Consider the following 23,582-nt stretch of genomic DNA (forward strand, 5'->3'; position numbering starts at 1 on the left):
AGTGGCGTCACTTATTATAACATCATGGTCAACATAGTTCTCTGTATTAGATAAATGGTTTCAAGGCACATCACTGGGACTTGCTGACCCTAAAATCTTGAATGGTTATGTAAAAGTAGGGATCCATGCATTTGGATATTTGTAACAATTTTATAAAATTTACCATAATATTGTTACATGGTGGCACTTGTAATAGTGATACAAGAAGTCAAAAGGGTGTTGTGGTTTATAATTTGGAATTAGATTAAACTTACCTGAGGGGTTCCTCCAACCCTGCTGCGTCCCCTCTCTCCCTGTGGTTCTCCTCCTAATGGGAGGACCATGCCTGTCTTCTGCCCCCTCACCACCATGTCCAGCTCCAATCTGAATCACCTGAGAGAGAGGGCTGTGATGATGCACCTGGATTCCAGAGGTCTCAATGAGTGCATGCACATTCTGGGAACTGGTATTACCATCTGGCATTGTGCACAAAAAAAAAAAAAAAATGCGGCACATAGACTGTTACGCACATTTTAATTAGAATTAGTAAAATTTTATACCTTAACAGTGTCCAGCTGTTCCAATGAGTCACAGAAGATTTCACTCTCTGAGTCACTAGCCAGCCCCTGAACCTCAGACACATGTGCCTCTACACACATATATGGCGATAAAAGAAGTCTGGATAGTGATCATAACTTGTGCGGGTTCCAATTTAATAATAAAAATAATAAAAAAGTGTAAAATTTTAAGTATTTGTTTGTACAAGCTTAAAAAACAAATTTATATTGTGAAAAAAAAGTGTTTTGGTGGACTGCAAAATATTCTGGATCCCTCATTTATACATAATCACTACACTACCTGCACTATCAGATTGAAGTTGACTTTCAGGAACCATCTCTGTGTACTCCTGTTGAAGAGCTGGTTCTTGAGTTTCCCTCTCCACTTCATGATCACCCCAACCATAAGTTGGCTCTCTGGCATTTCCATCTTTAAAATGCACACCAAAATCATAGTTTTATCACATAAAACTCGTTGTATTTTACCTAAATACATAAATAAATGCACACCTGATCTGAGAGATAAAAGTGCCTCTGGAGGTCTGGGCATATCATGGATGACATGATAGAGAGGTTCAAAATAATAGAAAAAGGATGCAGTCTTCTCATTGATTTGCATGGTGTCTATAACCTGTAATTAATACATGGCCGCAAATGTATTTATATGTAAAAAAAATAATAATAATAATAATTAATTTAGAGAACATTTTGCTAAACTTACTTTTGCCTAAATTTGTTTTATTAATATTTTAGTTATTATCGAAGCTCTCCTACCTCTTGTGCAACTTTCTTAATTTCATCCACATAAGCAGCCATGGCACTCTCCCGACTCATGTCTCCAAACTGATTCCAAGCATCCCTGAAACAAGACCAGAAAAAAACATGCCATGAATTTAATCCGTCCTTTAAATGTTCTGAGCGCTCTGAAGACCATCACATGTACTTTAGTTAGGCACATTATAGTACCTGAATATGATGTTTATAACTTCTTAAAAGCTTTACCATTTGTAACGGCCAACAGGGTCCCAGAATCCTGGGCGTGACGCTGTACATGGGCCACAGATTGCCTGTTTGTACAGACCATAAAACCGCAGCATCACTTCATAAGAGGGTCTATAGGAACCTGTGCAAGGGCAATTTAAAATTTACCCCTGGAAGCAAGAGCTGCTGCAAATTATGCACATCAGTGTGAAGAGGTAGACTACTATAATTTATAGAGATGCATGCAATAACAAGCTGTGTACACTTTATATCAGCTACAAAATATGTTAGTGTACATGATTATGTCCAATGTAATTTTTGCATATTCCGAGCAAAGCTACCATTTTTGGGTAGGCTTTGAATGACGTCGACAGCCGCCTGAAAGCGCCTTAGACAGTCCTCAATCTCTGACATTGTAAGAGAAGGTATATCAGATGGTGTCTATTTTTCCAACGCTCCTGCAGCCGAATGTTCATTAACGGGACAACCTGTGAATTATATTTACTGGTGACAAATATGTCATTCTGTAATTAAGAAATCAAGTCTCGGAAGAAATTGTTCTCTCAGATTACTTGTACGATTACACTTATTTAATCATTTTTATTTTTTTATTCCTCTTCCAGGAGACTTAGATTTTATGTCCTCTATGATTTGTGGTTATAAACCAGTAGGTCAAGCAAGTCGCGAGTTTCAACTCACCTGCCATGTAACGTTACTCCTGCTGCCATTACATCCGAACCCTATAACTGTAATAAGACAATGTAATTACCAATCACATTACATCAAAGCGGTGCACCTTGTAAAATCAGTGAGCCTGAAAACTAAATTATGCTGTCTTCTAAAAATAAAGGGGGGTGGGGGTGGATCTTTCACCTCTTGGAATTTCGACCAGGAGATCACTTCCTGGTTCGGTCACGTGATGGGATATTACGACGGTGATTGGCCTCTGTTACAAACGAAAGATAAGAAAGAAAAAGAAGCTGAAAAAAAAAAACTGTTTAATAATAATAATTTAGCCTACAAAAATGTGCAGTTTTACATCGTAAAAGTTAACATGTAAATATGTTCGACAATTAATTACTTATTTAGTTAATAGTAAAGAAGGTGTGTGAATATTTTATTATTTTGACATTTTATTTTTACATTAAGAATAAAAAAAATATTTATAGTTGTGTAAGAAATTATTATTATTTTTTACGATTTACCTTTAAGCGTCTTTCGTTGGCGATTCTGCAGCCTCGAGTTATTTATTTATTTATTTATGTTGAAATCGATAGAGGGAGACATTTTGTTAATCCTAATCTCAGTACAGGATCGTCTGCGCATCGTTGTATATGGTAGGAATTCATAGTATAGTGTGGTCATTTTCAACACGTTTTTTTTTATTGGTCGGTGTATTTGCGTTTTAAATTGAAGATATTGTAGATGTATAATTATTTATTTTTCTGTGTCAGTGTCTAATCCCATGTAAACGAGCTGCTCTTATAAATATACATCGTTGTTTAAGATTCAGGTCATAACGTATAGATAGCACAATACGTCTTTATTTGGTCTCCTAAGTCTGTGCTTTATATGCTTTTAAGCGGCACCAGTTTCTATCGTTATATTTATGTAGAATATATTTTTTGTACATCGTAGACTGAAAAGAAAAAACGCAGCCAAAGTAATGTGATGTCATATAACAGCAGCTCTTTAACATTCGTGAGCTCATTAGACAGGGGCAGTGTCTATTCTGTTTCCTGATATATACAGAGCTGCATCAGTACAGCACACTATCTAGAGAGTCATCCGTTTATCACACAAATTCTCCAGTTTAAGACGAAAGAAGACCTACTGCGTCATGTTGAGAAAGAAGAATGTAGCTGGGACGTCCCAACTTAAACCAGATGATCCTCTGATAAAAATGGGTAAGACATTATTATTATTTATTTGTTTGTTCATTTTGAAGGTTTCGCATACAGAGTTATATTTATTTTAGTTTTGTATTTGTGTTGGCTCTAACACAATGGGCAATTCTCATTTCAGTGATCATTTCATTGGTCATGGTCAATGAAAATGGCTCTTTTATGAGATATTTGAGTTGTGCTTTGGCCTTGGCTTATAAGAATATATATATATATATATATATATATATATATATATATATATATATATATATATATATATATATATATATATATATATATATTATGTATATACCACAATGTCTCGAATTGCTATCCTTTTCCCCGAAAAGTGAACTTAACGTAACTTAACGTATTGCAACTTTTTAAGTTTTTAAGCCACTCAAAACTTTGGTAAAATTTCCTTGAAATTATTTTTACTTTCACTCACATTAGGTGATGGTTACACGCTAATTAGTGATATACAGACTTGTTTTGATTAGTTACATGGAGAAAACCATGTATATGGTTTATGGTTTGTAATCATACTATGATTTTTAAAGTGCCACAATCATCAGACTTATCAATGAACTTTGCAGGGGTCCAGGATGATGATGATGTGAAAACGATGCTGCAGGGGTCCTCTATGATGAAGGTACGTTCTCCACGGTGGAAGAGGAAGCGCATGCTAAAGCTGATGAATGACGGAGTCACTGTCTGGTGTGAATCAAACAAGGCCACCAACAAAGCCAAAAGTCAGCAGTCCTGTGAGTTGTCATACTTAGATATAGTGTGTGTATTTATTAGAATAATTTCTAAGTAGTTTGCTGATTGTGAAAATGTTGAAAATAAGGTTTTTATTAAGCAGTAGGTATGTAGATGAAAAGTGATGTTCTGTATTCTGTGGTCTGGGACTGTAAGAGCCCCTCCCTTTAAATACACCACCTATTTATGGCTGTCTAAACAGGCTTCAGGTCTACTGGCCGCAGCTCTGACAGTCATTACAGGGCTGGTCTATTTGTAGTTCAGATGGGGGGTTTCTCTAAGCTTCACTGTACACTCTAATTACAGTCTGTGACTGGGTGGGAAGAGAGCAGCCCTTCACTTTATGGTTTGCTCCATGTAGTTAACATGAATTTATTATCATTGCCCTGGCAACTATGCCCATGGTTTAAATTAGAATGTTGCTATATAATTGATCTTAGTTAGAAAGATCGTGTTTTGTGATGTGGCTGAGACGTTTGTGAACACCCCCTATTTTGAAGAATATTGTTAACCAAACAGTTGCTAGAAGCCATTGACCTCCATAGTATTTTTTATTTTTTCAGGTAAAGAAAAAACTTCAGGGTGAATAAATGAAATGTTAATTTTGTACTATTTTTCCCCTGGGGTTTAGGAGTGTACAGTGTGAAAAATCAGTTTATGAATATTATGAATGATTTAATAAAGCTCTTTAGACAAGAATGGGATTTTTTTTTTCTTCAAAGATAATGACACCCCCAATATTTCAGCATGCCAATTTGGGAAACTTGGAAAATGGTCATTAGGGGTCAAATTATCTCATACCTTTAAGAAAAATCAACAATATGATTTATAACAAAATTTAGTAAAATAAATACGTACATGCATACAGTGCACAGCATTAATGAGGCCACCTCCTTTGAAACCTAAAAAAAGCAATTGCCCTTTACTTAGAAGACATGTTGAGGTTCTTTAAAGATATGTTCCAGCAAGTGTACTTGATCAATTACCAAAGAAGCATTTCAGAATTATTCAGAAAAATAAGATATTCTTATCAGGGGAATATATATATATATATATATATATATATATATATATATATATATATATATATATATATATATATATATATTACAATATAGAATTTAATATAATATAACATATAAAATATAATATAAAATGATTCCTTCAATAAGCTTCAACACACATATACCTTTTGAAATAACATTAATCCAGGACAAAGGAAAAAATAAATTGAAGCCTTTTAAAGAAAGGGAAACAAAGGAGCAAATGAGATGATTAATATAACACCGGTGGAAACTAATGAATTGTGATTATCTAATAATAAGAACAGGAAATTAACCAAATGAGGACAGACAGGAACTAAATGGAAACAAACCTTTGACATTAGGGTTGTCAAAAAAACAAATTGAGTTTCGACTATTTTTTAAATTTTTTATTTAACCTTTATTTAACCAGTCCCAGTAACAAAGTCCCATTGAGGTTAAAAACCTCTTTTTCAAGGGAGTCCTGGCCAAGAGGCAGCAAAAACACAGTAAATTACATTTATAAAAGTTATACAATACAAATGATTAAAAACATTTACAATTTAAACCGGTCATTTCAGGTTTTTGTCGAATTTAATATACAAGCAATATACACAATATACAAAATACATAAATATACAAAATGTTGCATTTGAATTTTATGTGCGACTTAAGGAGGCCGCCTTATCAGTGGCGCACAAGATGCGATGACGATGTAAGTGTTATTGCATTTTAAAGGGGGGGTGAAATGCTATTTCATGCATACTGAGTTTTCTACACTGTTAAAGAGTTGGATTCCCATGCTAAACATGGACAAAGTTTCAAAAATTAAGTTGTACGTTTGAAGGAGTATTTCTGTTCCAAAAATACTCCTTCCGGTTTGTCACAAGTTTCGGAAAGTTTTTTTCGAGTATGGGTCTGTGTGACGTTAAATGGAGCGGAATTTCCTTATATGGGTCCTGAGGGCACTTCTGCCGGAAGAGCGTGCGCTCCCGTAGAGCAGAGAGACATTCACTGATCAGAGCGAGAGCGTCGCGAAATGTCACAAAAAAAGTGTGTTTTTGGTTGCGAGGGCAAGACAACCCTGCACAGATTACAAAAAAAAAAAAAAAAACATTAAGGGATCAGTGGACGGAGTTTATTTTTACAGAGCATCGACGGAGTTGTGCAAGTGTTTTTGTTTGTTCCCTGCATTTCGAAGATGCTTGTTTTACAAATAAGGCCCAGTTTGACGCCATATTTGCGTATCGTTTATTTCTTAAGGATGATACAATCCCAATGAAAAAGGGTCACGATCGTGTGTTGGAACCGCAGGCGGTGAGTAAAACTGCTACAAATTTCTCTGTGTTGTTAACTTAGCTATCGGTGTGTAAGCACATCAAGTAAACCTTGTAAATCAAAAAAAAAAAAAAAAAAGACGACATAAAGTGGAACTTAGTCATTTTCCAAAACCGCTAAGCAAATATATACAGTTTCAATACATACCACATAGAGACGTCGTTGCTGCTGCTGCTCTTGTTCAGTTTCAGCCTCGGGATCTGATTCTGGATCATAAATAAACGGCTGAATCTGACTGTTAGCCATGGTTTGTTTTGGATGATGTTTTTTTTTTCCTCACGGTAATGTCACAACTTCCAAACGCTCTCAACGCAAAAGCCTACTCGCGCTCGTGATTCTTTAGCTCCGCCCACACGTCACACGACGTGTTTTTCCGAAAAAAATCGGCACATTTTTTTTTTTCTAATAAATATAATAAAATTAAAGACTTTTTGGAGATATGAAGGATGCAGTACTACTCTATAGGTACTCAAGATTAACAGGAGATTGAGTGAAAATGAGCATTTCACCCCCCCCCCTTTAATGTTTTTGTTAGCCAATCCAGCTACTAGATGTGGAGTTTTTCAATCAAAATATTGCTGAAAAAGAGAAGATCTTGCGGAAAAAATCTTGTTTACATCAAAACTCAAACCAAGCCGTTTAAACATATTTTGCCCCTTTTCTTAAAGAGACATATATCACTGTTGCACTCACATTTTAGAAAGCCAAGTAAAATGAATGTAAGTTAAACTTAAAAACATATCTAGACTTTATTGTGGGTTTTTTTCTCCATGCAGCTCGTGTTTTTAAAGGGGTCATATAATGCGATTACAATATTACAGGCTCTTGGTGCAAAAAGAAGATCTGTAAAGTTGCAAAGACTAAACTCTCAAATCCAAAGAGATATTCTTTATAAAAGACTTGCTCACACTCCCCTAAAACGGCTCGTTCTAACATGCCTCCTAATGTCTATGTCACTATGTGGGAAGATTTGCATAACGCTGCTAAAATGTTCACGCAAAAAAAGAAGGCGTAACTTTTATTTTTGCTGCCGCTATTTCCTGGAAAAGTTATGTTTTTCGTTGTGAAAGCGAAACTAGTTTGTTTGGCCTTCCAAAAGAGGACATAACTAGAAATCATTGGATAAGTTGTATTTACAATATTGTTTCGGTACAGTTCACTACAAATATGTGTGTAAAGCATTTTACGGAGGATGAGGACTGTTTCCTGTGAGAGTAACCTACAACGTGATGTTTTATTAACAAATTTCGGGTGGAGCACAGGCAGATAATCAACGTGTAATAATTGCACTATCCATCCAACCACCTCAAGAGAGAGCCACGCGCAGATGATAAATGCTGCCAATTCACCATCAGTAATCACATCCTCTATCCATCCACCACAAAAGAGAACCACTATAGCAGCTTAATAATCATAACAGCTTTGCTTTCATTCTCTCTAGTCTTTCAGCATTCCTCCACCAGCGATTCTTCACCATTGACCCATTCCGGGGCGGGGAGCGCTCAGCATTCGGGCCAATGTGTTTTGGAGACATTGCCCAGTTTCTTTATGTTATTCCAGACAGACTAGAAGATGGTGGGATCAGATCTCTGTGTTGAGCACTGGCTGCTGTCAAACTCCTTGTGCAAACAAAAATCTCACTGTATTATTAGAATTAATGGCAAAAAAAAATAAAAATGTTTGGAAATGTAAACTGATAGAGACTAGCATTATGATGAGTTTAAGTATGGCACTGGATTGGCCACATAAATTGCCCAGCCTCAGCCTCAGCCTGCTTGTCGCCGTGGGTGCCCTACGTCCTCCAGAGCCGCTCCACCCTGTGCTGAAACAACACCAAGGCCAACGTGTCGAGCCTCTCACAGCCCTGCAGTGCCCCCCGTGTCCCAGCCAGCCACTAAGTCATCTAAAAAGTTGATGAAGTGGCCCTGACACGGGTAACCTGGAGATGTGGGAAGCGGTCTTTCTCAGAAGATGGTGAGACAGTGCCGCTCCTTCACCTGGGGGTGGCCGGCTGGAGAATCTTCAGTTTTTGTTTGTTTCTGTTCTGCCACTGGATTAAGGGCCAGCGGTACCCACATTTTCTAAAAAAGCAATTTCCTCTTCCTTTGGGTTCTCAGGCCCGTGGGCTGACAGTGAGTGACACCGTTTCCTCACTCTTGCCCATGATGCCCCCTTTGCTAGCATCCAAGAAACTGCAGTTGGTATACACAATGCCTCTCCACGCAGCTCTGGTCAGTGACAGGGAGTTCTGCAGTGATCAGTCAGAACGTGATGCCTTCTGGCCTTTTCAGCTCGATGGTCTTCCGCTGCACCACTGCAAGTGTGTTGATTGTCCCTTTGGTGCCATCCGTTCAGAGTTTGGGGGTGTGGCTTGCACTGCCCAACATGTCCTGCTGGCACATTTGCACAATCTGACTCGGCTATGCAATTCAGTTTGCCAGGCAGCCTCCCAATTTCGGTTGCATTCTCGAGACTTCGGTTGCAGTCTGAAACGCACGTGTCTTGCGCAAGGGGGTTGCTGTCATGCTGGCAAAGGATGCAATCGAGCCAGTCCCTCCAGCTGAGATGAAGCAGGGGTTCTACAGCCCTTACTTCATCCTTCCCAAAAAAAGCGGTGGCCGTCGGCCAATACTGGATCTACGAGTCTTGAGTCAGGCCCTTCACTATCTTCCGTTCAAGATGTTGATGTTGGTGGAAAAGGTCTTGCACAAAGTAGCCAAAAAGACAGAAGTGCAGAGTGTGCGATATATAACATCTGTGATAATATCTTAATTGTTGTTTTAACTATGTGCAATTTGACATTATCAGTATTTTGTAGGGGTGTGACGAGACACTTATCCCACGAGACAAGAAAAATGGGGGTTCGTGTTTCTTTGGTGCCTGGGCCATAAGAGGGAAGGGGGTGCAAGTTCGGGATCGAGTTCATCTTCCTGACAGCCTGATGAATGTCCTTCAGTCTGCTGGTCCTGGCCTGGAGACTCTGTAGTCTCCTCCTTGATGGCAGCAGACTGAAGAAGCTGTGTGAGAGGTGGGTGAAATCACCTATAATACAGAGGGCTTTGCGGATGAAATGGGTTCCGTAAATGTCCTGGAGGGAGGGGAGACACCAATGATCTTCTGAGCTGCCCCTGCTATGCGTTGAAGAGTCTTCCAGCAGGATGCATTGCAGGTGCCATATGACACAGTGATGCAGCTCGTTAGAATGCTCTCTATGATGCCTCTGTAGAAGGTGTACATGATGGGGGGCAGGGCTCTTGCTCTTATCAGTTTGCGGAGGAAGTAGAGACTATGAATATGATGGGGTTTTGTTTTCAGCTGGGCCTGCACCATAAAGCCAGTCTTGTATGTCTGCATCTTTCTTGTGATTTTAGCGCCAGTTTACTCTCCTGCCCATTATTTAACCTACTGCCGAAGTTTACAGGAAACTATTTTTTTTAATACTCAGTAATTAATGTATTTTAAAATTTTCCAAAGTACAATACTTCTAACTAAATGTAATAAAATGACAGATTATAAAAATAAAAAGTAGAAGTACACAAAAAAGCTACACAATCACAGTAACGCGAGTAAATGTAATTTGTAATTTGTTGTATCTCGCCCAAATATTGTCAGATCCTAATAAACCATACATCAATGGAAAGCTTATTCAAATTATTCAAATAATTGACACTTAATATTAAGAATATTAATGTATATACAGGATATTCATTGAATCATACATCACATTCAAGAATATGCTTGTTTACTCATCAAAATAATGTAATATAAACAGATTGAACCATGTTCCCTTAATTGACCCCGTACACTGTTTACCCCTTTACATAATACATAACACCCTTAAACAATAATCAAACCTACCCATACCACTAACCGTGTTTCTAACCTGTATAACACCTCAAGTGCTGCACCTTAACAAAAACATTTTATCTTTTTATAACATCTCTTAAAATCATCTGTAGATTTTCAAGATGTGCATGATCACATACGTTAAATGTTTAATGAAAGCGGTGGGCATAGATTAATTTTTTAAATCTAGATTAATCTCACTGTAATCTTGGAATTAATCTAGATTAAAATGGCTTATTTGAATTCTGCCGAAGGCATTCAGAATATTTGTGCTACCCAAATAAAATAATGACTAAAAGTAACGTTAAGTCTTTTAGAACAGTTTTCTCAAGACAGGCGGTGCTTTAGACCAGGGGCTCATCTCCTGTTTCCAAAATGCATCACAAACTGCTTGAGAAAGCTGTAAACGAATTCCACAAGGTGCAATCAACCTTACGCCTGTTTCACACATAATCCGTCTGGAGTGCGTATGCGTTTGGATATTTTTTTACGCAGCCATGTTAACGGATTCCAACGTTCATGCGGTTGAGGTCCGTCAGTGCGTTCCAGGAGCGTTGCGTCTGCAGCAGTGCAGCGACCGTTTACGTACTGAGTAGCGGACTGCAAACGCGTCCTGTGTGAAAGCACAATGAGTATGAGTCCGTGCTGCTTCTACACCACATACGAAATGCAAACAGACTGCATACACACTGCAGACGGAGTATGTGTGAAACAGGCATGTGTCTTGTCAAGGTTTCCATTGGGAAGCTTCTTTAAAAAAAAAAAACAATTCCCTGAAGCAAACCCGGCGGCATCTTAGCTGCATCCATGATAGCACATCACGTTTGATGTGGTAATTTCACAGTAGGCATACACACAGGTTTAAAGACTCATTCTCGCCCCCTACAGATTCGGTTAAGTATAATATAATGTTTGTAATTTGTTAATAATCAATTCTTTGTTTTGGCACTACAGCGTGGAGATAAACCACTGAAAGATAATATATTATTTACAAATATCTTTCTAGCTGCAGTACAGGGATAAATAAAGATATGAAAACATCAGGTGATTTCCACCATAAAACAAATCTCTGTTAACACTAGCCATGTTAGGTTTGCATAAATCAGTATGAAACTTACTGTTACTATAGCTGACATTTAGGTTTAGTGTCACAGCCATTTATTTTGTATAAAAAGTCAATTAAACCGCTGACAGGACAGAAATATGGAGACCATATTGGAGTAAATAATCTATGCTGTATGTTCTAGGCCACTGCTGTCTACCTCCTGCACACTGGCATGGGCATTTTCTAATTTTAGAGGCTTTTTTGGCTTATTTGGTCTACTGAATTATACATGGTCTGTGTTTTGGCTCAATCATTATTTGTTTTCTTATTTGTATGCTACTGTCAATATTAACAACATCGGTTTAAATGTTTGATTAAACTAAGCCAGTTTTATCAAATTAAACATTCCTCTTTTCCTTTTAGTCTCTGTGATGGAAGTGGAGTGTGTGCAGGAGGGTTGTAAGTCTGAGACATTGAGAAACATGGCCACCCTGCTTCCAGAAGAGCAATGTCTTACCATTGTGTTCAAGGGAGGAAGGAAGAGCTTGGATCTCCAGTGTGACACAAAAGAGGAAGCCAAGCACTGGGTCCGTGGCATTCAAACCCTGCAAGGCAGAGTCAATAACATGACCCAGAAAGAGAAACTTGACAAATATCCTTCATCCTATAATCAGATTCAGTTTTTACTCTACAGTCCCAGTTTATCAATCTGTGAAATGAAAAGTTATTTTCTAGGGATTTAGTTACCCTTCTCTTTTGCTTCAGGATAATAGTTTTTTTTTTTCTTGCATTCCTTTCCTTCAGTATGTAACAAATGTTGTGCTCCATCAGAGATTAACTGAGAATTGTTTTTTTAAATTCCTGAATTTGACACAGCATTGCAGTTTTTAATGTTAGAATGTAGAATTAGAACAGAACAATCTATTTAATAAATGGTATATATGCCCTTCATAGCCTCATTTTAATTTATGATAAACAAAATATAGCCACAACACTGACTAATGTCTATTAGACATCACAGCACATTTAAACTATGGCTATTTTTTATTCTGTGTATACCCTTGACTGCTCTCACCTGGATCTATGGCTACCTGAAACAAGCTGACATGAACCATGATGGCAAGATGTCATATGAAGAGGTCCAGACCCTTTTCAAGATGATCAACATAGACCTGAGTGAAGAAAATGCTGCCAGCCTCTTTAAGGTCAGCCTTTATTTTCTGGCTGCACTTGACCTGCTTTGGGATGTTTTGAATAAAAACTCTTTAATCACGGAGCAAATTTGCCTATTATGCTGAAAAAACAGACAATAATGAATACTAAAGACAAAATTCATTTTAAGAATAAGAAATAACAATACTATAAACATGTAAATTGTTGCACTTTAAATGCAGAAATTAGAATAAATTAATTTGCTTTATATAATTTAATTTGCTTTATATATGTCTTTGCACATCAGAGGTGTGATAAATCAGCAGACGGACGACTTGAACATGAGGAGATTGAACTTTTTTGCCGTGAGTTACTACGTCGGCCTGAGCTAGATGCAGTGTTTCAGCAGTACTCTGCTAATGGTTATGTCCTGTCCACTGTGGATTTGCGTGAATTCCTGAAAGACCAGGGCGAAGACCACACGCTTATACATGCTGAGAGCCTCATCCTTACCTATGAGCTCAATGAATGGGGTATTCACACTTTGCTTACTATGATTTTAACACAAAATCGTTGGTAGAAATCTTCTAAACGTTCAGTGATAAAAACAGAATACATTTGAGTAACCTCTTATTTTACAGTAATAATCAGTACTGTTTTATTGTAGTGGCTTTCAAAACTGTCCTGGGGCATGTATGTCTCCCTTATTTGAAACGCCCAAGTCTTGCAGTCTCTGCTAATGACCTGATGAGTTGAATTAGGTGTTAGATGAGGGAAGACATACAAAATGTGCAGTGCTGGGGATGCTCCAAGACAGATTTGAAAGCCTGTTGTATTGCAGTGTGCATTGTTTATCAGGCTTGTGATTTTTGAAGATGCAACTATGTTCTGTCACATGCAGCCCAGAAGAACCAGTTTATGACGCCCAATGGTTTCACTATGTACATGCTGTCTAAGGAGAATGATGTGTACAACCCAGAGCATGGCAGAGTCTACCAGGACATGAGCCACCCACTCAGTCACTACTTTATCTCCTCCTCACACAACACCTACCTTACTAAAGACCAGCTCATCGGCGAGAGCAGTATTGACTCTTATATCAGGTACAGTGCTCACATATATATTAAAAAAGACAACACTGGTCCTTTTAGCAGATAATGCATACAAATTTGCATGCATTCTAGACAAGATTACATATTTATTAAAACCAAAGACAAAAAACAAACAAACACTTTCTCTAAAGCAGGGGTGTCAGACATACGCCCGCGGGCCAAACACGGCCCACAGAGGTGTCCAATCTGGCCCACACGAGGATTTCAACAATAATATAAAATAATAAATTAAACATCAGTTTGAAAATTAAATAAAGTGTGTTCCCTAATATATATATATATATATATATATATATATATATATATATATATATATATATATATATATATATATATTGTTTTTTTTTTTTTTTTATTTAAAGAGGAACAAATTACTAATCAATTTATGTTGATTACCTTGAAACTTAACGCGCATTTTAAAGCGGTGCCGGAATCTCGAGCAGCATAGGATATGATGATAGCTGCGTTGTAACTGATGCTTGTGTGGCAATTTTATTGTGATTTTAAACATGTCCAAAAGAAGACATTTGGCCTGGAACGACGGACAGGCTATTTAAGGCGAAATGGAAAAAGGGTATTATCTCAACGCCAACATGTAACGTTAAGTTTAATCACAACTCGTGATATTAAATTACACTGTGACGCACTGGACAGCTTCGTATGGAGAAAGTAAATGAGAAAGGAGTGTGCAATATTCATCGTTTACTTATATCCTAACTGTTGTTTCAGTCTTGTGCAAACTGACATTTTGTAACTTTGCAAAAAAAAAAAAAAAAAAACACACTGTGTCAGATGAAGGCTATCGGGTTTCAATATAATTCAAGATATGAGGCAAAAATGTCCTGTATTGTTTTTAATATTTATGTCATGATCGTTAAGTAATGTCTAACTATATCAAGAGTGTTGCTTTCCCGAATGTCAGTGTGATCGCTTTTATACTATAGCTCAAATAAAAAGATGCTAGTATTAAGTGTGTTACATTAGTCACAGTGCTGTCGATCTCGGTTTCGGCAAGGAAACGTTTTTAACAAGGCCAAAGTGAGAACAATTGTGTGTCTCTGTGCAGCACTCAGTATTTTGTTACTGAATTCATCTTTGTTTTTGAACAAAGCATTTGAATATATGATTCAGTGGCCCATTCATAAAGACGATCACTAACTTAATTTCTAAATGAATCAGCCGTTTTGAATGAGTCAGTTCACTCACTCATAAAGACAGAGATTAGTTGCCACCTACTGGTGGCTTTAGTGTCATATTTATTTATCCATGTCAGGCTTATTAAACCATCTCAAAAACACGCTCTGCAAAATATGGTAATGAATATATTACATTTTGTGTCAATATTGCACACCCTTAAAATAACCTAGCATCATCTTCAAAAAAATAAATTTCCCATATGTAAATAAATTTCCCATTTCCCACATACACACACACACACACACACACACACACATATATATATATACATATATACATATATACATTTTTGTAAATTGTAGTTTGTATGGTTAATGTTAATGTAATTGTAAGCAAACTAGTTTAACAAAAAGGTAATTTGGCCCGCACAAGGGGACATTTTATCAGATCCGGCCCTCAACCTTAAATGAGTTTGACACCCCTGCTCTAAAGCTTACACACTGCATGATTTTATAAATCCTATAAGATCATTGCAAGTCACATTGTGCGACATAGAGCTGATAAACTTGGTTACAACATGTATGCAGACTGTACAATGATGATACGTATTGACTCGTAGGCTACGACTCACATTAGAGACCTGCACTCCGGCGGGACTACCGCGGAACCCATCACAACAGCATGCAGCACGAGACAACTCTTGATGGGCGAGTGTGTGTGTGTGTGTGTGTGTGTGTGTGTGTGTGTGTGTGTGTGCAGGATGCAGAAGAATTAAATGATTCATGGGACTCCCACAAAATAGAAATGATCTAAACATAAAGTGTTTAAACATTAAAAAAAAAATATTTTTCCGTTGCACTAAAGCACAAAGAACAACTAATATTAACATAAAAATGATTGACATGCACAAGTTAGGCATAGTTTCTATTTATAACACATATTTAAAGGGTTGCGCAAAGTAGCTAATCACAGACTCAGCTGATTTCTGGAATGCAATGGCCAATCAGAGGTGAATAAGTTGGAATACACTTACCGCATTGCTAAAATTAAATGCTCACAAATCCTCTTATTTTAACACATGAAAGTGTAATGTGCAGACACTGTGAAAGATTTATTGTGCATATATTTATTGTATTGTAACAGAGCTTTATGAGATCGCGATTAACTATGTCAGCTTTTAGTAATATTAAAAGAAGTACGCTGCTCATATTCTGCCATGCCAAGTTATGCACACAGCAGCCCATGCTTGCTTTTCTGTTAAAAATAACTTGTTTGTGAATGTTGATGCTTAACATAAATATCCATCCTGGGCAGGTCTCTAACTCACATTAATATTGAAGAATAAAACATCATCAGCATACACTAGTGGTAAACAAAAAGATCATGATGAATCACACTTTGGCATATGTAGTTTCTATGTGTGCTGGTGGAGATGGCGAAAGACCACCAATTAGCAGCCACGATCACATAAATTACCACTATGTTTAATCTGTGACAGCCTAAAATCAGTGCAGTGTGGCTTAATAATGAGCAAATAATGTAAAAGTGTTTGTCTGTGGTGCAGAGCTCTGAGTCAAGGCTGTCGCTGTGTGGAACTGGACTGCTGGGATGGGGAGAATAATCCAGTTATTTACCATGGACACACCCTCACATCCAAAGTGCCTTTTAGTGAGGTTTTGAAGGTCATCGCTGAATATGCATTTAGGGTGAGTAGCACAGGAATTGGCTCTTCACCTTCAGCTTGCTGTTTGATGCTTTTATATTTGTATTGAATTCCAGTAAATAATATCTAAATTTTCTTAGATACTTGAGAAGCAAAATTGCAGTTTAAGATATTTTTACAGAATAACAAGAAAGTAAGCATTTTTTTTCTCTTTTTCACCATACCTTTTAGATTAGACAAATTAGTTGTTTAGTAGATAACCCTGGGTACCTATATATGAGCATAAAAAAAAGAAAGAATAACATTATTCCTATGCTATTTTTCCCTAAACAGTTTTGAGTGGTTTTCCTTTTTCCTTATCCTTTAAAACAAAATAAATACATTAATTAAACAAATAAAAACACATGCATACTTGAACATATGCTTATTTTGTAGACTTCTCCATATCCTCTTATTCTGTCTCTGGAGACTCACTGCTGTGTGGAGCAGCAGACTATCATGGCCCAGCAGCTGCATTCAATTTTGGGGGACAAACTGCTCAACAAACCTCTCAATGACAAGATGCTTCAGTGCCTACCATCACCAGAGGTAATAAAGTCTGACTTTCCCTAATAACGTTTTAATCAAACGTATACTAAACCAGTTTGGAAGAGCAGTCTATCTTCCCTTTTGTTTGTTTTAAACAGTGCTTGATGTTCTTGGAATGGTCTTGGAACCGTTCCCTATTGAAAGGTAACTCTTGTTGTATTGTCTTAGATGACCTATGGGAAAATAACTCTGGTACTGAAGCCTGATTTGTTCATGTTTGTGTAGCTGCACAAACCAGTGGCGCTCTAGCTTACCAGTATGGGTGTTTGAAGGCATGATGTGCACCACACTGCATTTTTTGTTGTTGACTATTTTAATTTAGAAAAGAGCAGTGCGCTACGTTTTTTATGTTGCTAGACAACCATTGAGTCAGCTGTTCTTTCGGTCTAATGAAGGATTATAGCATGAGTGCTCTAAAATCTTTGGTTTGCTGTTAAGTAAACTGTCATATTAGCAGCAAGTTTCTCCGCCATCATTGTAGTCTTCGGATGTTCATAGCAACTGTCACCAAACTTCAAACTTCCATCACCACAACGGAAAGCCTGTCTCTCCATTGATATGACTGGACAATGGAAAAAAAATCATAATGAGATTGGGTGCTTTTCTGCTCAGTGTTGATTTTTTTTTTTTCAACCTCAGGAGCTCAGAGTGCTCCTACAAAAATGCGAGGTGCAGCAGGCGGCTAAAACTTGAGGCACTCAGGGAACATAAACAGCATGCTAAGCGGTCAATGGCCAAAAGTGACTCTCACTGCAAAAAAACTAAACTGAAACAAAAAAACCCATATCAAGAACACAACGCTTGGACGCGTTTCTTTCCTCTTTTCATAGCATAAATGGGCATTTTATGCCACGTGTACCACCGCCTTGGTGTTAACTGTAATTCAGTTGCGTGTTAAAATCATTCGCGAAAAGGGACAGATTGCGAAATGAATGTAATTGTAAAATGAGATAAAAGGTGGAAGTAAAACAACAAAAACATTATGATATAACATTGTAACATCTTTAAAAAATATTAAAACATTTACAATGAGTTCATTTCAAAACGTAGGATAATCTTAGGCCACAGTCTACTCATCAAAAATGTAAAGAAGACCTTTACACAAAGGATCATATGCATGCTATTGTTATTAAACAGTAAATAAATATAAGGCCTATGTATGTATGTGTGTGTGTGTGTGTGTGTGTGTGTGTATATATATATATGGATAAAATGCTAAATGTTTTCATTTCGGTTTATTATTGGTTTTAAAAAAGTCTTCAGGTTTCATATGCAGAGCAAAATGAGAACAGTCCACAATTTAGCAATACTTATTAACTGATTTTTTCAAACTACTAACACTTTGCATTTTTGAATTATGCCTTATGTGTGACCAAAAACAGAGTATTTTTCTGTTTCAGTTGTTTGATCGCGCTGGTGCCTCGTGCACATATTCACTGGAAACAGCAGTCGTTCACCGTGACATTCAGCATTAGCAGCGGTCAACTTATTTTACTTCATGAATATCAGTTAAGCTTCAAATGGGCACACATCACGAATATAGAAACATTTTGATTTCTCCCGAGTGAGAGAGGCTAACCTTACCTTATGCTTAGCTTTAAATTATTATTATTTTTTGTTTGTTTATAGCTAAGCCTATATTATTATATACTGCAATTATATCCATCCATTAGAATGATATATTTTTAATTCTTGTTTTGTTCTGATATATTTGTTAAATTTAAAGGATTTGTTGTAAAGTGAAGGGAACTAAATATATCCTGTTGGTACATTATAACATTATTAGGCCAGCCGTTATTATTTCCAAATGTAATAAAATGCAACTTATACATGAATTATATTATATCAAAAATGTAAAAAAAACAAACAAACAAAAAAAAAAACATGCAGCAAACGAAAATAGGTGATTAATCCGTTAAAATGCAACCTATAGACGACTCATATATTTTTTTCCGCTCACAAACTTAATTTTTTAGCGTTTTAAAAAAAAATTAAGAAGAAAACATGCAGCAAATGAAAATAGGCGATTAATCCGTTAAAATTTGTTACTCTGGGTTAACTTTAATTATGATTATTATATACTTCAGAGCAGAGCCTGCATGGGCCTAATCTAGGCTATCAAGTTTTTTTTTTTTTTTTTCAATGCATCTGAAAATGACTTATTGCAGCATATTCACTTTGATATAAAGGTTGCTGTCCCATTTTATACAAGAATTGTTCATTTAAAAAAATCGAATTATATTGTTAGTTCTAATTATTTTGTTAACACAAGTTCATTTAGGCTATTTAACATATTGTGACATTTTATCCTTTTTAATTGATAAACTCCTTGAGATTTTAAAGTTTAATAGTATTTAAATTCAAGTTTAAAAATAGGTTTTAACTGCTTAAATTATTTCTATATGAATTAGTAATATGTTATCATGTTTATTCTTGTAGAAAATAGGTGTTTATTCTTTAAGAAAATAAGGAAAAATTAAAGGGACGATCCAAATATTTGTTTTGCTTCACCTATTTATGTAGGCTACAATTATTCAAAAATAAATAAATAAATAATGTCATTAATGTCATTTAAAAATAGGTAAGTCAATTTGACCATTATAGAATTGTTACTTTAAAGGTTAGTGATTTAGGTGGTGAAAATACTGTGAAATTACAAATGACATTGGATTTTAGAGCATAACAACTGAAAGTTTATGAAACGTTTGCCAATAAAGCATTTTGTTAAACAATGGAACTTAAAGTTGTGAACTAAAATATTTCAACCATACAGCATGTGAATAAATAAAATGCATACTTAACATTTATAACATACTCATAACATTTCATTATTCATAAAATGCATAACGTTGCTGGTGTTTGGATTTGTACTTCAATATAATGAGCTCCAAGTTTAAGAATAGCTCTAGACTAGTTTCTCTTTCTCTCTTTCTCTCTCTCTCTCTCTCTCTCTCTCTCTCTCTCTCTCTATTTAACAGCATTAGCTCAATGAAATATGTCTTCCTTCCATTAGAATTAATGTTTTCCTTGCTAAATGTTGGGCTCATGATCAATAAGTTGTATTCGACTCAATCTGATTTAGTAAAGTCAAACCGCAGACAGTGAAGCTGCATCAGTGAGCGGAGTCCCGCGCTGTGAGGCGGGAGTAGAGGATTCTGTTTGGTCTTAATGCCTTCCGCAAACATCTACGATCACAAATAACAATGATTTTCGTAAAATGATGAGTAATTATTTATTAATTTAATTATTTAATTATATCATTATGGTCATGTGAAAATAATAATATGGGCTGCGAGAAAATAATGAATACAAAGAGTAGTGCTGCTGAGTGCAGGCATGTTTCAGCCCAGTAACACACCATTCCTTCAGCTGGAGGGGATTGGGTTTTTCGGGGTAGTTATGTATGACTTGTGGGGGTCAAGATAAAGGTGTGAATCTCTTGCTCTTTCATATTGACAGTGTCTTATGAGGCTTTCACTTGCTGAACGGGTTCATATAGGACTGTTGTTTTGGTTATAGACTAAAAAATGGTCTGCCCCCACATAAGATTTTTCTAGTTCTAGTCGTTCATTTGTTATATTCAACTAATCAGAGGTTTATATTAAATCTACAAAATCAAGTCTTAATATATTCCGCCCTGTCATTAATGCGCATTAATAATTTTTGCACAAACACTTGAATATGAATATTAATTCACATTTTGCCTATGCATTACAACATAAATGATTTTTTTTTTACATGCAATAATCCAAAATAAAAACAAGATTTGTAATGAAGATAAAACAAATAAGAATAAATGCTGCACATCTACCATCACACGTGCAGTTCAAATCTTGCAGATATTTTACACACCTGCATTTAAATGCAGCTGCATTTTTGTTTATTACATTATATGAAAGCAAGTAGGGCTGGGTGATAAATCAATTTTATCTATTAACTCTAATTTGTAATTTGCATCAGTTTGTTTGAATGAAAATCTTTTTTACATCCTCCAACGCACCACTCAGGGCTCCCGTAGTTCCAAGTGGCTCAACCCTCCCCCGCGAGTCTGACAGAGACAATTTGCCAAGCAGAGAATGAGCGGAGTGGGGTGAATCTGATTGGAGCAAGGAGAGGATATTAAGAGTCTGAGCTTTGTGGTTTTCACTCGCTCAAAGAGCCTCCATTACGAGTACAATTCATGCCAACAGCCCGTAATATAACTGCATATTCAGCAAGAATTAATGTTAAACATATTTAGCTATGGCTTTGTCACGCTGTCAGTCTCTGTTTTCCTGGGTGTTCCCTAGTGAGCTCACTTCTCCTTAGGCACTTCATCATAGGCACTTTAATTCCTCTAGTCTGGTCATGTCTTCACAGTAATTGCACTCCAATTAGATCGCACAGGTGCTGCCAATCCTTTGTCATTAGTCTCCCGAGACTTCACCTACCTTCTCGTTCCTCCGAGTTCCCGTTTTCATCCGGTTCCCTGTTTTGTTTTATTTGTCTCCCATGACTGTTTATTTTGTATTTCCCTTTGTTGTAATAAACCATACTTGCAATTGGATCCACCCTCTCCTTGTGTTTTCCTAAACCCAATCATCACAGAAGGACTCCTACAAGGATCCAGCAGTATGTTTACTACCATTTCCTCCCCAGCCAGCAAGCGGGAGAGAAATGGTTTTGAGGGCTCTCGCCTAGTGGTGTTCCGGGGGACCAGGGGAGGTCGCTCTGGAGCAAGCGGTCGAGAGGAGGTCCGGCAGCGATCGCCACTGTGGGCTCCCGTCGAACCGGGATTCGGTTGGGGGCTGCCATTTCCCCAGGATGTCCCGAGAGGAGAAGGGAGACGCAGATCGGCCGAGCCAGTGCCGTGGTACCAGATGGCCGCCAGTCCTGTGCAGCGGCACAAAATGGCCGCCAACCCAGCGCCTCTGCGTGGCATGGCCACCAACCCAGCACCACAGCACAAGATTGTCGCCAGCCCAGCGCCACAGCACAAGATGGCCGCCAGCCCAGCGCCACAGCACAAGATGGCCGCCAGTCCAGCGCCACAGTACCAGATGGCCGCCAGCCCAGAGACACAGCGCAGGATGGCCGCCAGCCCAGCGCCACAGCACAAGATGGCCGCCAACCCAACGCCACTGTACAAGATGGCCGCCAGTCCAGCGCCACAGTACAAGATGGGCGCCAGTCCAGCGCCACAACCCAAGATGGCCACCAGCCTAGTACCACAGTACAAGATGGTCGCCAGCTTGGAGCCACAGCACAAGATGGCCACCAGCCCTGCGCCACAGCACAAGATGGCCGACTCAACACCTGAGTCGCCAGTCAAGGGGCCACCAACTCGCCATCATGGAGGGCAGAGGAGGAGGAGACAGGCGTCTGCCGTTCCTCAAGGTCCGGAGAACGTTCCCGAGCGTGCCGCTGCCGTCCAGGAGGACGTTCCCGTTCCCGAGTGGGCCGCTGCCGTCCAGGAGGATGTTCCCGTTCCCGAGCGTGCCGCTGCCGTCCAGGAGGACATTCCCGAGGCCGTTCCCGATGCTGTTCGAGAGGCCGAGGCGGTGCCCGATGCTGTTCGAGAGGCCGAGGCCGTGCCCGATGCTGTTCGAGAGGCCGAGGCCGTGCCCGATGCTGTTCCGGAAGCCGAGGCGGTGCCCGATGCTGTTCGAGAGGCCGAGGCGGTGCCCGATGCTGTTCCGGAGGCCGAGGCGGTGCCCGATGCTGTTCGAGAGGCCGAGGCGGTGCCCGATGCTGTTCCGGAGGCCGAGGCGGTGGTCGAGACAGTTCCCGAGGCGGTGCCCGTTGCTGTTCCAGAGGCCGAGGCGATGCCCGATGCTGTTCCGGAAGCAGAAGAGGGGCTCGATGCTGGTCCTGAGGCCGAGGTGGTGCCCGATGCTGTTCCGGAGGCCGAGGCGGTGACCGAGGCCGTTCCCGATGTGGAGACCGAGGCGCCTCACGTCTCCACATGCAGTCCAGAGTCAAGTCAGATGCCCATTGACTTTCCAGAGTTGAGTCAGTTCCCGGTTGACCCTCTAGAGTCGAGTCAGGTGTTCATGGACCCTCCAGAGTCAGAGTTAGTCACCGTCGACCTTCCAGTGTCAGGGTTAGTTACCGTTGACCCTCGAGAGTCAGGGCTAGCTCCTGCTGACCATCCAGAGTCGAGTCATGTTCCAGTTGTTCCTCCTGAATCAAGTCAGATTCCTATTAACTTTCCCGACTCGAGTCAGGTGCCCGTTGACTTTCCTGAGTTAAGTCCGTTTCCGGTTGACCCTTCGGAGTCGAGTCAGGTGTTCATGGACCCTCCAGAGTCAGGGCTAGTCACCGATGACCTTCCAGAGTCAGGGCTAGTCACCGATGGCCTTCCAGAGTCAGGGCTAGTCACTGTTAACCTTCCAGAGTCTAGGCAGGTTCCGGTTGACCCTTCAGAGTTGAGTCAGGTGCTCCTGGACCCTCCAGAGTCAGGGTTAGTCACTGTCGACCTTCCTGAGTCAGGGTTTATTACCGTCGACCATCCAGAGTCAGGACTTGTTACTAT

The 23,582-nt window shown here is 38.7% G+C and overlaps 2 protein-coding genes across 6 annotated transcripts in view; one reads left to right on the forward strand and one right to left on the reverse strand.

Annotated features, from left to right (window-relative positions):
* Positions 1-2,439, reverse strand: part of acbd4 (acyl-CoA binding domain containing 4) — a 35,524-nt gene extending 33,085 nt beyond the window's left edge. The window contains exons 1-9 of one of the 5 annotated variants that reach the window (XM_026222765.1): positions 2,391-2,439; positions 2,217-2,263; positions 1,859-2,005; positions 1,539-1,659; positions 1,311-1,395; positions 1,047-1,167; positions 838-966; positions 540-628; positions 255-399 (exon numbers count right to left, since the gene is read on the reverse strand). In XM_026222765.1, coding sequence (XP_026078550.1) covers positions 255-399; positions 540-628; positions 838-966; positions 1,047-1,167; positions 1,311-1,395; positions 1,539-1,659; positions 1,859-1,931 — 763 coding nt within the window. In that variant the 5' untranslated portion in view covers positions 1,932-2,005; positions 2,217-2,263; positions 2,391-2,439. The other 4 variants (XM_026222769.1, XM_026222766.1, XM_026222768.1 and 1 more) reach the window with 4 other exon arrangements.
* Positions 2,440-2,803: 364 nt separating this feature from the next.
* plcd3b (phospholipase C, delta 3b) overlaps positions 2,804-23,582 on the forward strand; it is a 105,657-nt gene continuing 84,878 nt past the window's right edge. The window contains exons 1-9 of the mRNA XM_026222770.1: positions 2,804-2,854; positions 3,330-3,424; positions 4,000-4,167; positions 11,840-12,068; positions 12,492-12,621; positions 12,876-13,101; positions 13,470-13,671; positions 16,382-16,523; positions 16,916-17,068. Coding sequence (XP_026078555.1) covers positions 3,358-3,424; positions 4,000-4,167; positions 11,840-12,068; positions 12,492-12,621; positions 12,876-13,101; positions 13,470-13,671; positions 16,382-16,523; positions 16,916-17,068 — 1,317 coding nt within the window. The 5' untranslated portion in view covers positions 2,804-2,854; positions 3,330-3,357. The remainder of the gene's footprint in view (positions 2,855-3,329; positions 3,425-3,999; positions 4,168-11,839; positions 12,069-12,491; positions 12,622-12,875; positions 13,102-13,469; positions 13,672-16,381; positions 16,524-16,915; positions 17,069-23,582) is intronic.

The sequence above is a fragment of the Carassius auratus genome, chromosome 37 (assembly GCF_003368295.1).
Source record: "Carassius auratus strain Wakin chromosome 37, ASM336829v1, whole genome shotgun sequence".
Taxonomy (NCBI): Eukaryota; Metazoa; Chordata; class Actinopteri; order Cypriniformes; family Cyprinidae; genus Carassius; species Carassius auratus.